General features: G+C 38.2%; 1 protein-coding gene across 1 annotated transcript in view; it reads right to left on the bottom strand.

Moving 5' to 3' along the window:
- Positions 1 to 5,086: 5,086 nt before the first annotated feature.
- Positions 5,087 to 15,321, bottom strand: part of PSMD11 (proteasome 26S subunit, non-ATPase 11) — a 78,249-nt gene continuing 68,014 nt past the window's right edge. The window contains exons 12-14 of the mRNA XM_053699791.1: positions 10,081 to 10,132; positions 6,454 to 6,596; positions 5,087 to 5,758 (exon numbers count right to left, since the gene is read on the bottom strand). Of these exons, the coding sequence (XP_053555766.1) occupies positions 6,454 to 6,596; positions 10,081 to 10,132 (195 nt within the window). The 3' untranslated portion in view covers positions 5,087 to 5,758. The remainder of the gene's footprint in view (positions 5,759 to 6,453; positions 6,597 to 10,080; positions 10,133 to 15,321) is intronic.

Below are 15,321 nucleotides of genomic sequence, written 5' to 3'. Positions count from 1 at the left end.
GCAACGTTTGGCGACTGAGATAATCCGCTTCCAATTGTCCATACCTGGGATAGAAACCGCAGAGATTAGACAGGAGCTGGATTCCGCCCAAACCAAAATTCGAGATACTTCTTTCATAGCCAGAGGACTGTGAGTCCCTCCTTGATGATTGATGTATGCCACAGTTGTGACATTGTCTTATCTGAAAACAATGAACAACTCTCTCTTCAGAAGAGGCCAAGACTGAAGAGCTCTGAAAATTCCACGGAGTTCCAAAATATTGATCGGAAATCTCACCTCCTGAGATTCCCAAACCCCTTGTGCCGTCAGATACCCCCACACAGCTCCCCAACCTGTAAGACTTGTATCTGTTGAGATTATAGTCCAGGTCGGAAGAACAAAGAAGCCCCCTGAACTAAACGATGGTGATCTGTCCACCATGTCAGAGAGTGTCGTAAAATCGGTTTAAAGATATTAATTGAGATATCTTTGAGTAATCCCTGCACCATTGGTTCAGCATACAGAGCTGAAGAGGTCGCATGTGAAAACGAGCAAAGGAGATCGCATCTGATGCGGCAGTCCTAAGACCCAACATTTCCATGCATAAGGCTACCAAAGGGAATGATTGTGACTGAAGGTTTTGACAAGCTGATATCAATGTTAAACTTCTCTTGTCTGACAAGGACAGAGTCATAGACACTGAATTTATCTAGAAACCTAAAAAGGTTACCCTTGTCTGAGGAATCAATGAACTGATTGGTAAATTGATCCTCCAACCATGAACTTGAAGAAACAACACAAGTCGATTCGTATGAGATTCTTCGAAAATGAGAAGACTGAGCAAGTACCAAGATATCGTCCAAATAAGGAAATACCAAAACCCTATTCTCTGATTACAGAAAGAAGGGCACCGAGAACCTTTGAAAAAAATTCTTGGAACTGAGGCTAGGCCAAACAGTAGAGCCACAAAACTGGTAATGCTTGTCTAAAAAGAGAATCTCAGACACTAAAAGTGATCTGGATGAATCGGAATATGCAGATACACATCCTGTAAATCTATTGTAGACATATAATGCCCTTGCTAAACAAAAGGCAGGATAGTCCTACAGTAACCATCTTGAATGTTGGTATCCTAACATAACGATTCAATAATGATAGATCCAGAACTGGTCTGAAGGAATTGACCTTCTCTGGTACAATGAAGAGATAAAATAAAACCCCAGCCCCTGTTCCAGAACTGGAACTGGCATAAATACTCCAGCCAACTCTAGATCTGAAACACATTTCAGAAATGCTGAGCCTTGCTGTGTCAACTGGGACACGGGAAAGAAAGAATCTCTTAGCAGGAGGCCTTAACTTGAAGCCAATTCTGTACCTTTCTGAAACAATGTTTCTGAAACCAGAGATTAAGAACGGAATTGATCCAAATTTCTTTGAAGAAAACGTAATCTGCCCCATACCAGCTGAGCTGGAATAAGGGCCGCACCTTCATAGATACTTAGGAGCTGGCTATAGGTTTCTATAAGGCTTGGATATATTCCAAACTGAAAATAGTTTCCAAACTGATACCGCTCCTGAGGATGAAGGAACAGGCTTTTGTTCCTTGTTGTGAGGAAAGGAACGAAATGATTATTTACCCTGGAAAGAAAGGGAAAGCAAAGTTGACTTAGAAGACATGTCAGCATTCCAAGTTTAATCCATAAAGCTTTTCTAGCTAAAATAGCTAGAGACATATACCTGACATCAACTCTAATGATATCAAAAGATGGTATCACCAATAAAATTATTAGCATGTTATAGAATAATAATAATGCTATAAAATTATGATCTGTTACTTGTTGCGCTAAAGCTTCTAACCAAAAAGTTGAAGCTGCAGCAACATCCGCTAAAAATATAGCAGGTCTAAGAAGATTACCTGAACATAAGTAAGCTTTTCTTAGAAAGAATTCAATTTTCCTATCTAAAGGATCCTTAAATGAAGTACTATCTGCCATAGGAATAGTAGTACATTAGCAGGAGTAGAGACAGCCCCATAACCTTAGGGATTTTTGTCCCAAAAAACTCTAATCTGTCAGATGGCACAGGATATAATTTGCTTAAACGTCTAGAAGGAGTAAATAAATTACCCAAATTATTCCATTCCCTGGAAATTACTTCAGAAATAGCATCAGGGAGATAAAACACTTCTGGAATAACTACAGGAGATTTAAAAACCTTATTTAAACGTTTACATTTAGTATCAAGAGGACCAGAATCCTCTATTTCTAATGCAAATAACACTTCTTTAAGTAAAGAACGAATAAATTCCATCTTGAACAAATACAAAGATTTATCAGCATCAACCTCTGAGACAGAAACCTCTGAACCAGAAGAACCATTATCAGTATCAGAATGATGATGTTCATTTAAAAATTCATCTGAAAAAAAGAGAAGTTTTAAAAGACTTATGTATACTAGAAGGAGAAATAACAGACATAGCCTTCTTAATGGATTTAAAAAATAAAATCTCTTATGTTATCAGGAACACTCTGAAAATTAGATGTTGACGGACAGCAACAGGTAATGTAATAGTACTAAAGGAAATTTTATCTGCATTAATAAGTTTGACATGACATGCAATACAAATAACAGCTGGAGAAACAGATACCAAAAGTTTATAGCAGACTTAGCTTGGTAGCTCCAGCACTGTGCAGTGATTTTCCTGTAGTATCTTCTGACTCAGTTGCAACGTGGAACATCTTGCAATATGTAAAAGAAAAAAACAACATATAAAGCAAAATTGATCAAATTCCTTAAATGACAGTTTCAGGGATGGGAAAAAAATGCCAGTGAACAAGCTTCTAGCAACCAGAAGCAATAAATAATGAGACTTAAATAATGAGGAGACAAAAATGACGCCCATATTTTTTAGCGCCAAAAAAGATGCCCACATTATTTGGCGCCTAAATGCTTTTGGCGCCAAAAATGACGCCACATCCGGAACGCCGACATCTTTGACGCAAAATAACGTCAAAAAATGACGCAACTTCCGGCGACACGTATGACGCCGGAAACGGAAAAGAATTTTTGCGCCAAAAAAGTCCGCGCCAAGAATGACGCAATAAAATGAAGCATTTTCAGCCCCCGCGAGCCTAACAGCCCACAGGGAAAAAAAGTCAAATTTTTGAGGTAAGAAAAAATATGATAATTCAATGCATAATCCCAAACATGAAACTGACTGTCTGGAAATAAGGAAAGTTGAACATTCTGAGTCAAGGCAAATAAATGTTTGAATACATATATTTAGAACTTTATAAATAAAGTGCCCAACCATAGCTTAGAGTGTCACAGAAAATAAGACTTACTTACCCCAGGACACTCATCTACATGTTTGTAGAAAGCCAAACCAGTACTGAAACGAGAATCAGTAGAGGAAATGGTAAATATAAGAGTATATCGTCGATCTGAAAAGGGAGGTAAGAGATGAATCTCTACGACCGATAACAGAGAACCTTATGAAATAGACCCCGTAGAAGGAGATCACTGCATTCAATAGGCAATACTCCCTTCACATCCCTCTGACATTCACTGCACGCTGAGAGGAAAACCGGGCTCCAACTTGCTGCGGAGCGCATATCAACGTAGAATCTAGCACAAACTTACTTCACCACCTCCCTTGGAGGCAAAGTTTGTAAAACTGATTTGTGGGTGTGGTGAGGGGTGTATTTATAGGCATTTTAAGGTTTGGGAAACTTTGCCCCTCCTGGTAGGAATGTATATCCCATACGTCACTAGCTCATGGACTCTTGTTAATTACATGAAAGAAATAGATATCCCTTGAGGAAAACCATTGCATTCAATAGGTGATACTCCCTTCACAACCCTCTGACATTCGCTGTACTCAGAGGAATCGGGCTTCAAAATGCTGAGAAGTGCATATCAATGTAGAAATCTTAAGGCAAACTTACTTCACAACCTCCATAGGAGGCAAAGTTTGTAAAACAGAATTGGGGTGTGGTGAGGGGTGTATTTATAGGCATTTTGAGGTTTGGGAAACTTTGCCCCTCTTGGTATGATTGCATATCCCATACGTCACTAGCTCATGGACTCTTGCCAATTACATGAAAGAAAAAAAAAGGTATTTAGAAAACACTAATAAAATGATGAATTAAACTTCACTTTATTTTGAATGTAGTTTTAAATTCTAAATAGCGCTACCACTGACTTTACCTTCACTTTAAGGATAAGTATTTTTCACCACAGGTGTGATTTAGGTCTGTTAAGATAAAATATACTTGGTGTATTGTAAGGTCACTTCATATTGTTTATTAATCAGAGTAGGCTGTTATTTTTTGTATTTCTCTCCAATTAAAGTTTGGGGTTCAGTGAAAGTGTTTTTTTCTTAATTCCTACAGAGAAGGAATATACAGGGATCTCATTTTGTGTAGTTACACATGTGACGTGACCTGCTTGAATGCCCAGAAAAAGTCCAGTTATTATAGAGAATCAGGTATAAAAAAAAAAAAAGTTATTTAGAATTAAGAAAATGTAAAACACTGAAACAGCCCAGAGGCCAAAAAGCAAATTAATATTGAATAGTGTGTAATGTATTAATAGTATGTAATTAATTTAAATTAAGCAGATTTTAGTAAAACTTGATATTTATACACATTCTTTTGGGTGTGACAATTATTGTAAAGATTGGATTTATTTCAATATTCCAGCTGATTGTGGCTAATTCCCAAATATTTTGCTTAGTGTGTCTTATGCCAACACAAATTTAAGAATATTTAACGGAAGTATTTCATGGTCCTGTTTAACTACACAATGTGAACATTCTTGTGTGAGTTTTTTGTCAATGGCTATTAAGAACCCCCACCTGTGAAAGATTAGACATCAAAATTTAACAACTAAGGAGTCCCTCTCGGTCTTCCTTATAGGACATGCATGCCTATTCTGCTTTAGGGAATAACACAGGCTGGGCTGTTGCATAGCTATTCTAAGATCAACAATAGCCTTAATGAAAATGTTCTGGGTGTATGGAGAAAAGGACAGCAAGAACTACAAGTGTATATAAAAAAAAAAAAGACAAGTATGCCAAAATATATTAAAAAAACAAACCCAAAAAAACAAACAAAACAAAGATCTTTATTGGAACACATCTGAACATCAGATATACTCTGGCTTCAGCTGGTGGGAACTGCACCTTGTATGGGATACCAAAACCCAAAATATTAACGGGATTTTAGCAGGGGCAGGAGCCCAGGATGAAGAGGTAATGTGGGGAGCAGCAAACGTAATACCCTTTTAAGGAACAATTATATATTTATTTAACTTACTAGAAAGTAGGAAACCCATTCTAGAGCAAAGCCGTCCATTACCCACCCTCCCTTCACACCCGCTCTGTTTGTGCCAAAGTGTAACCTAGCTGAGATATTTTTAAATGGGAGCTAGAGAACTTTAGGTACCACACATTAGCTCTGAAGAAATCCTGAGGCCTGCTTGCCGATAACACAAAACCCTATAAAACAAGGCAGAATGAATCACTACCTCAGGATTATTCATTGACTGGAAATTAATACAGTGGTTGAGATCAGTGTAGAATAATATGCAAGACCCTTTGGGCTGTGAGTAATAAATGGGAACTATAAGGAGGTCAAGGCTGGACATTAAAAAATGCTCAGAGTGAAAACAAAATTTTGTTACAGAAAATAAAATGTTCCCCCATCCCACCACCCCACAAAGATGGGGGTGTCGCTCCTGCCACTCAGACTGTCCAAAGGCCAGACGTTCTGGAGGTCTGTGGAGAGAGGAAAAAAAAAAAATGAAGATTCACATTTCCCCTGTCCCTTACCTCCAACCCCCTCCATTGTCCAAACACAGTTGGTTTAATTATATGTCAAGTTCATTCCCAAATTAACCTGCTAGTGAATCACTGCCATAAATCCCTGTCTTAAACTGCTTACAGACTAGCTATAAAACTGACAGTCTCACCAACAGTACCCACTGGGTATCCTGTGCAGAAGTAATAACATGTCAGTTGTGTAACATAATTAATCCACAGCAGAGCATACAGTACATTACATAAAAAGCAGAAGTTGCTGTTGGCTATAAAGCTGGGTAGAACAGTGCAATACAAGCACTGAGTACAGCACTTATTGCGCAGCAGTACAGGCTACACGTCTGTGACTACGTCCTGTTCACTTAAAAAGCAAGCTGACTCAGGGCTCTGCTGTTGTGCAACACTGGTGACAGCAGCACTGTCTAATCTACAAACCAAACTTGGCTAATACTTTCCTGTCTGCACTTCTCCTATCCACAAACGTCAAAGCAGAGTCATTGATCAGAATATGGAAAAAAAGTTCATAATTTATGTACGTTTATTTAGAAGCATAATGATTATTACTGGAACTCAAAACATTTGCAGATTCCATTTCCCTTCCTGATGTCCATTATTTTATCCTTTTTACCTTTCATCATCTCAATCCTACTAACCTATGTCAGTTTCTTGGCCTTGTTGTACAGAGAATCCACAACCTTGCTCATATTCTGGATGGTCTCCAAAGCGGCTTCATATGTCTTATCCACAGGGGGCTCATCAAAAATGATCAGGACACCCTCTCCTTGGTCTAGGATACCTGACAGGTGTGGTGGGCAGAAGAAGGATTGTTTATTCAAACATATGCAACCAGTTCAAAAGTGACTTTAAAGTCAAAATTAAAACGTTTATAATTCAGATAGAGCTCACGATTTTAAAGGGTTTTTCAATTTACTTTTATGATCAAATTTGCTTTGTTTTCTAGTAGTGTAGTAATGTCTTCGTCATTCTATGGCAGCAGTATTTTGCAACTATGTATACCATCACTATAAACAATGTTGCAAACACTGCTGCCAGATGGCTAGACATGTGCACTCTCCTGAGCTCACTTAGGATTACTCTTTAACAAAGGATACTAAGAGAACTAAGCAAAATCAATAAGTAAATAGATAAGTTGATCAAAATGTCATGCTCTATCCAATCCATTTAAAGGGACATGAAACCCAGTATATTTAAATCATGATTATTATTGAATTTGCTTCATTCTGCAGATATTGAAGAAATAGCAATGCACATGGGTGAGTCAATCACACGAGGCATCTATGCACAGCCACCTATCAGCAGCTACTGAGGGTATTTAGGTATGCTTTTCATCAAAGGATATCAAAGAATGAAGCAAATTAGATAATAGAAGTAAATTGGAAAGTTGTTTCAAATGGTAGGCTCTTTCAAAATAATGAAGAGACCAGACCATTTTTCAACTTTCTTACCATTAAGGACCAGGGCTGTTTTTACATGTTTGCGGAGTTTGTGTTAAGCTGTAATTTTCCTCTCTCTCTCATTTACTGTACCCACACATATTATATACCGTTTTTCTTGCCATTAAATGGACTTTCTAAAGATACCATTATTTTGATCATTTCACATAATTGCTGGAAAAAACAAAGAAAAAAAAACACACACACACTTTTTCTAACTTTGACCCCCAAAATCTGTTACACATCTACAACCACCAAAAAACACCCATGCTAAAAAGATTCTAAATTTTGTCCTGAGTTTAGAAATACCCAATGTTTACATGTTCGTTGCTTTTTATGCAAGTTATGGGGCAATAAGTACAAGTAGCACTTTGCTATTTCCAAACCAGGTTTTTTTCCACAATTAGCGCTAGTTACATTGTAACACGGATACCTGTCAGGAATCCCTGAAAAACCCTTCACATGTACATATTTTTTTAAATAGCTACAAAGTAGTGGTTTCAGTGTCAAGTGAAACAGGAGAGGATTATAAGGATAAAACATCCACTTTATTGGGTAAATCCATTAAAAGAACCAAAAAGCACAGCAAACAGTTATTGCAGCTGACGCATTTCCTGCCTCAAGGGCACTACAGAGCTGGGAAACGGGTGTACCTGCAGGTAATAAATTGCAAAAGGAGTTGTCCATCTAGACCAATCATAACACATGTGGTCTGATTACACACATTGAACCTTAGTGGCATAACTGTTTTTGCAATTCTATATATACACAATTATGCAATAAACTCACATAATAAAAATATACATATTAAACAATTGGAAGTGAGAAAAAAAACATGCTTAAGAGAAAACCCTATATATGATGAATCTATACATTTAGTGATTGTAAATATATGTAACACCCTATATGTGATCCATAGAGGTGAACCAGTTTTAAGGCTATAAATCCAGAACACCTCTTTTCTACTTAGTGCCAAAAATCTGTCTCCCCCTCTAACACTTATTGTCACTTGTTCTATACCCTGAAACTTAAAGAAATTATATATTTTTTTAGTAGACAACCCAAAGTATTGATCTAGGCCCATTTTGGTATATTTCATGCCACCATTTCACCCAAATGCGACCAAATTAAAAAAAAAAAAAAAAAAAAAAAGGTTAACTTTTTCACAAACTTTAGGTTTCTCACTGAAATGATTTATAAACAGCTTGTGCAATTATGGCACAAATGGTTGTAAATGCTTCTCTAGGATCCCATTTGTTCAGAAATAGACCTATATATGGCTTTGGCATTGCTTTTAGGCAATTAGAAGGCTGCTTAAAACCGCTGCGCACCACACTTGTATTATGCCCAGCAGTGAAGGGGTTAATTAGGTTTAGGTTTTAGCTTTAGTGTAGAGATCAGCCTCCCACCTGACACATCCCCCTCCCTGACCCCTCTTAAACAGCTGTCTTACCTCCCACAACCCCCAAAGGTCACCCCCCATCTTAAGTACTGGCTGAAAGCCTGCCAGTATAATAATAAGTTTTTTTTATAATATATATTTTCTGCAGTGTAGTATCCCCCCTTACCCCCCCAAACAGTACTCTAACCCTCCCCCTCTACCTATTAGCTGCCATGTAAGGTACTGGCAGCTGTCGGTCAGTACACAGAGAGATAGAGAGAGAGATAGATATATAAGAAAAAACTTTTTTCAGTAGTGTAGCTGCCCCCCCTCATTTCCCTACCCCCTTCCCAGGTCAGTTTCCAAACTATTATCTCCCTCTCCCCATGCACTAGACTTCTTTCCGTAGTGTAGCGGTCCCACCCGCCCCCTCTAGTGATGGGCCGCCCACCCGCTATCCCTCCCACGTTACCAATGATAGGCACCATCGCTCGCAGATGCAGAGAGGGCCACAGAGTGGATGACTGGACTGCCTCACTCCTGATGCATCTAGTGATTGGCCGAGTTTGATACCAGCATGCACTGGGGCATGCTAGTATCTAGGCTCCATTTTAAGTATACAATAACCGTGACTAGCTGTTACAGTGATTGTATACACAGGAACTATCATTTTTGACGGTGACTGTACTGCTGCTGGCTAGCCTCACATGCAGGCTTCCAGCATTCTCATGAATGGAGGCACCATACGGACAGGCATGGGATCACAGTGACACGTTGTCCCTACAATTGCTAGAGCCTCACTCACAGCCCAGGATACAGCTGCCTTACAGCGTACAGAGCTGTTCCTTAAAAGGCTAAACGCCCAACGCTGCAAAGGGTCAATAATTAATTGTAAAAATAATTTTTAGAGCAGATACAAACCAGAAGGCCAATTTAGTCTGCCATATCCCTATCTTAAGAGTAGATTTAACTCATCTAAGATAATATTTTAGGTTTTGTTTCTTACATTTCCTGTACATTTTTCAAATAAACCTGATACTCATAAAAAAAAAATAATTACATGCTTTGTAATTGCACCTGACCTGTGAGCTTTACTAATGGATTAGTGTGAGACATGTCTTATTCTATTCTTGTCCTTTGTGTCTGACTCATATTTTCACTCTGCCAATTTCCTTCTGTTATCTCTCAAAGCAGAAAGTGGCACCTAATCTGAAAGTCTAGACAATTCTAAAGAGAGATGGAAAATAGATCTCTAAATTACATATCTTTTTAATATCCTGTAGGAAAATAAGACTTTGAATTACTGGAAAATATGGATTGCATTTTCTTGAAGCGAGATTTAACATTAGACAATATACTTTAATGAGACAAGACTACTTAATGAGCAGCAGACTAGATCACTGGATTCATGAAGAATAGGCCAACACGTCAAGTTTGCGACTTACCATGAAATTTCTTGTCTAGGATCATCTGAGAGAGTTTACGTTCCACCTCAGGCTGAAAGAGTCACAAGAGGATGTCATTAGAACCACATATAGACAAGCCTTCATCTCCTAGTAAGTTACTGCTATTTAACTGGACATTAATCTCTAAAATGTTCTAGAACAGATATGAAAAAAAAACTGCTCTGTGGGATACACACACTGGCAAAACTCCCACAGCAATATTAGTGGACAACCACCCTCTCTAAGCTCGAAAACAAAAAAAGGTTTTTTTTTTTAGTACAGATTTAAAATAAATAAAACAAAATGTATGCTTACCTGATAAATTTCTCTCTTTCCGGGCATGGAGAGTCCACTACGTCATTCCAATTACTAGTGGGATATTCAACTCCTGGCCAGCAGGAGGAGGCAAAGAGCACCCCAGCAAAGCTGTTAAGTGTAACTTCCCTTACCCATAATCCCCAGTCATTAAGCCAAAGGAAAATGGAAAAAGAAAATACACAAGGGTATAGAGGTGCCTGAGGTTTACTCAAAAAAACTGCCAAATTATAAAATTTACAAAGAGGGCGGGGTCGTGGACTCGCCATGCCAGGAAAGAAAGAAATTTATCAGGTAGGCATACATTTTGTTTTCTTTTCTATGGCATGGAGAGTCCACGACATCATTCCAATTACTAGTGGGAACCAATACCCAAGCTAGAGGACACGGAATGAAAAGGGAGGGAGAGCAAGGCAGGAGGACCTAAACAGAAGGCACCACCGCTTGAAGAACCTTTCTCCCAAAAGAGGCCTCAGCTGAGGCAAAAGTATCAAATTTGTAGAATTTGGAAAAAGTATGCAGAGGACCATGTTGCCACCTTGCAAATATGTTCCACAGAAGCTTTATTTTTGAAAGCCCAAGATGAGGAGACCTAGTGGAATGAGCAAAACTAAATCATAGTTAACCAGAGGGAAATAGTAGTAGAAGTGGCTTTCTGACCCTTCTGCTTTCCAGAGAAAAACGACAAACAGGGCAGAAGATTGTCGAAAATCTTTAACAGCTTGAAGGTAAAATTTTAGAGCACGCACAACATCCAGGTTATGCAAAAGACATTACTTTTGAGAAGAAGAATTAGGACAAAAAGGAACAACAATTTCCTGATTTATGTTTCAATCCGACACCACCTTAGGTAGAAACCCCAATTTAGTACGAAGGACTGCTTTATCTGCATAAAAAAATAAGGTACAGGGAAATCACACTGCAGAGTTATAAGCTCAGAAACTCTGAGAGCGGAAGAAATAGCAAGGAGAAAGAAAACCTTCCAAGATAATTTTATATCAACAACATGCGTCGGCTCAAACGGAGCCTACTGCAAAACTTTAAGAACTAGGTTAAGGCTCCAAGGAGGAGCAACAGGTTTAAACACAGGCCTGATTCTGACCAGAGCCTGAACAAAAGCTTGAACATCTGGTAAATCTGCCAGACGTTTGTGCAAAAGAATAGTACTCTGAAGGGTCAGATTTCTGCACTGTCTGACTGACAAACCTTTCTCCAGGCAATCCTGAAGAAAAGGATAACGTTTGGGGAATCTTCACCTGGCTCCAGGAGAAACCCTTAGATTTGCACCAAAAAAGGTATTTACGCCATACTTTATGGTAAATCCTGTGAGTAATAGGTTTACGAGCCTGAAGCATAGTATTAATGACCGCTTCAGAAAAACCATGTCTAGACAGGACTAGGCGTTCAATCTCCAAGCAGTCAGCTTCAGAGAATCTAGATTTGGATGGAGGAATGGACCCTGAACTAGAAGGTCCTTCCTCAGAAGTAACTTCCAAGGTGGAAGAGATAACATCTTCACCAGATCTGCGAACCAGATCCTGCGAGGCCAGACAGGAGCTATGAGAATCACAGACGCTCTCTCCTGTATGATACAATCAATGACTCGTGGAAGGAGAGCAAAGAGAAGGAAACAGGTATGCTAGACCGAAATTCCAAGGAACCACCAGAGCATCTATCAGAGCGGCCGGAGGATCTCTTGACCTTGATCCGTACTTTGGAAGCTGACGCCATCAAATCCAACTCTGGAACCTCCACCTGAGGGTTATCCTTGAGAATATTTCCGGATGGCAGAGCCCACTCCCCGGGATTAAAAAAACATAATTTATGTAAGAACTTACCTGATAAATTCATTTCTTTCATATTAGCAAGAGTCCATGAGCTAGTGACGTATGGGATATACATTCCTACCAGGAGGGGCAAAGTTTCCCAAACCTTAAAATGCTTATAAATACACCCCTCACCACACCCACAATTCAGTTTAACGAATAGCCAAGAAGTGGGGTGATAAGAAAAGAGAGAAAGCATCAAAAAAATAAGGAATTGGAATAATTGTGCTTTATACAAAAAAATCATAACCACCACAAAAAAAGGGTGGGCCTCATGGACTCTTGCTAATATGAAAGAAATGAAGTTATCAGGTAAGTTCTTACATAAATTATGTTTTCTTTCATGTAATTAGCAAGAGTCCATGAGCTAGTGACGTATGGGATATAAATACCCAAGATGTGGAACTTCCACGCAAGAGTCACTAGAGAGGGAGGGATAAAATAAAGACAGCCAATTCCGCTGAAAAATTAATCCACTACCCAAATCAAAAGTTTCAATTTTAATAATGAAAAAAAATTGAAATTATAAGCAGAAGAATCAAACTGAAACAGCTGCCTGAAGTACTATTCTACCAAAAACTGCTTCTAAAGAAGAGAAAACATCAAAATGGTAGAATTTTAGTAAAAATATGCAAAGAAGACCAAGTCATTGCTTTGCAAATTTGATCAACAGAAGCTTCATTCTTAAAAAGCCCAGGAAGTAGAAACTGACCTAGTAGAATGAGCCGTAATCCTCTGAGACAGGGAATAATCTGACTCCCAATAAGCATGAATCAAAAGCTTAACCAAGATGCCAAGGAAATGGCAGAAGCCTTCTGACCTTCCTAAAACGATAACAAATAGACTAGAAGTCTGTCTGAAATCTGAGTAGCTTCAACATAATAAAAACTCTTACCATATCCTAAAGAATGTAAGAATCTTACCAAAGAATTCTTAGGATTAGGACACAAGGAAAAGACAATAATTCCTCCACTAATGTTGTTAGAATTCACAACATAGGTGAAAATTGAAATGAGGACAGCAAAAAAACACCTTATCCTGATGAAAAATCAGAACAAGGAGATTCACAAGAAAGAACAGATAATTCAAAAATTGTTCTAGCTGAAGAGATGTCCAAAAAGAACAATACTTTCCATGAAAGTAATGAATGTCCAGAGCAAGCATATGCTCAAAATAGAAGAGCCTGAAAAACCTTCAGAACCCAATTAAGACTCCAAGGAGGAGAAATTGGCTTAATGACAGGTTTGATACGAATCAAAACCTGAAAAAAATGATGAATATCAGGAAGTAACACTGCCTTATCCTGATGAAAAATCAGAAAAGGATATTCACAAAAAAGAGCAGATAACTCAAAAACTCTTCTAGTAGAAGAAATAACCAAAAGGAACAATACTTTTCCAAGAAAGTAATTTAACGTTCAGAAAATGCATAGTTTCAAACGGAGGAGCCTGTAAAGCCCTCAGCACCAAATTGAGACTCCAAAGAGGAGAGATTGAATTAATGACAGGCTTGATATGGACCAAAGCCTGTATAACACAATGAATATCAGGATGATTAGCAATCTTTCTGTGAAAAAAGAACAGAAAGAGTAGAGATTTGTCCTAACAAAGAATTGAAGACAAAACCTTATCCAAACCAACCTGAAAAAATAATAAAATTCTATGAATTTTAAAAGAATGCCAAGAAAAGTAGGTCTTCCAGACTCAATATAAATCTTTCTAGAGACAGATTTATGAGCCTGAAACATAGTATTAATCAATGAGTCAGAAAAACCTCTATGACTAAAAACCAAGCGTTCAATCTCCATCCCTTCAAATGTAATGATTTGAGATCCTGATGGAAAAAATGGCCTTGAGAAAGAAAAGGTCTGGTTTAAACGGAGGTGTCCAACGTTGGCAACTGGCCATCCGAATGAGATTCGTATACCAAAACCTGAGAGGCCATGCTGGAGCTACCAGCATAACAAACAAATACTCCATAAGAATTTTGGAAGAAGAACTAGAGACGGAAAGAAATAGGCAAAAAGATAATTCCAAAGAAATGTCAATGCATACACTACTTCCGCCTGAAGATTCCCGGACCTTAATAGGCCCCTGGGAAGTTCTTTATTCAGATGAAATGAAAAACATATCTGGGTAAGAGAGACCATTCTCCCGGAAGAAAAGCTTGATTAACAGAGATAATCCGCTTCCCAAATATCTATACCTGGGAAAAAACCCACAGAATTTAGATAGGAGCTGGATTTAGCCCAAGCTAATATCCGAGACACTTCTGTCACAGCCTAAGGACTGATAGTCCTACTCTGATGATTGACATACACCATAGTAGTGATATTGTTTGAAAAACATTAAACGTCTCTTCTTCAAAAAGAAACAAACTGAAAAAACTCTGAGAAAGCACGGAGTTCTAAAATATCAAATGGTAATCTCGCCTCCTGAGATTTCCAAACCCCTTGTGCTGACAGAGATCCTCAGACAGCCTCCCAACCAAAAAGACTCACATCTGTAGAGATCATGGTCCAGGTTGAAAGAAACGAAGAGACATGTAGACTAAATGATGGTGATCTTAACCACCAAATCAAGAGAGATAAATATTAGGATTCGAAGATTAAAAATGCGAAATCCTAGAATCCCTGCACCATAATTCAGCATAAAAGACTGAAAAGGTTCTTTCTATAGAAAATGAGCAAAGGGAATTAAATCCAATGCTGTGGCCATAAGACCTAAAACTTCTATGCATATATAGCAACTGAAGGAAATAATAGAGACTAAAGGTACCGACAAACGGAACACAATAAAATTGTCCCTTGTCTGAAAGAGACAAAGACAGAGACACAAATATCTGGAAACCTAAAAAAGGTGACCCTTGTGTGAGGAATCAAGAGCTTTTGAAAAAAAGATCCACTAACTATGTCCTGAAGAGCAAAGTGAATCATATGAGATTCCGCATCCTCAGAAAATAATCTGAATGAAAACAGAAAAATGAAAATATGCATTTATTGTATCTAATGAAAACAAATAATGCTATCACTGACCAAAAAGGCAGAATAGTTTGAATAAAACTCCAAAACCCAGTTCCTAAAAATGGAACTGGAAGAAAT

Source organism: Bombina bombina, chromosome 1 (genome assembly GCF_027579735.1).
Source record: "Bombina bombina isolate aBomBom1 chromosome 1, aBomBom1.pri, whole genome shotgun sequence".
Classification (NCBI taxonomy): Eukaryota; Metazoa; Chordata; class Amphibia; order Anura; family Bombinatoridae; genus Bombina; species Bombina bombina.
This window is presented reverse-complemented; position numbering and strand designations above follow the sequence as displayed.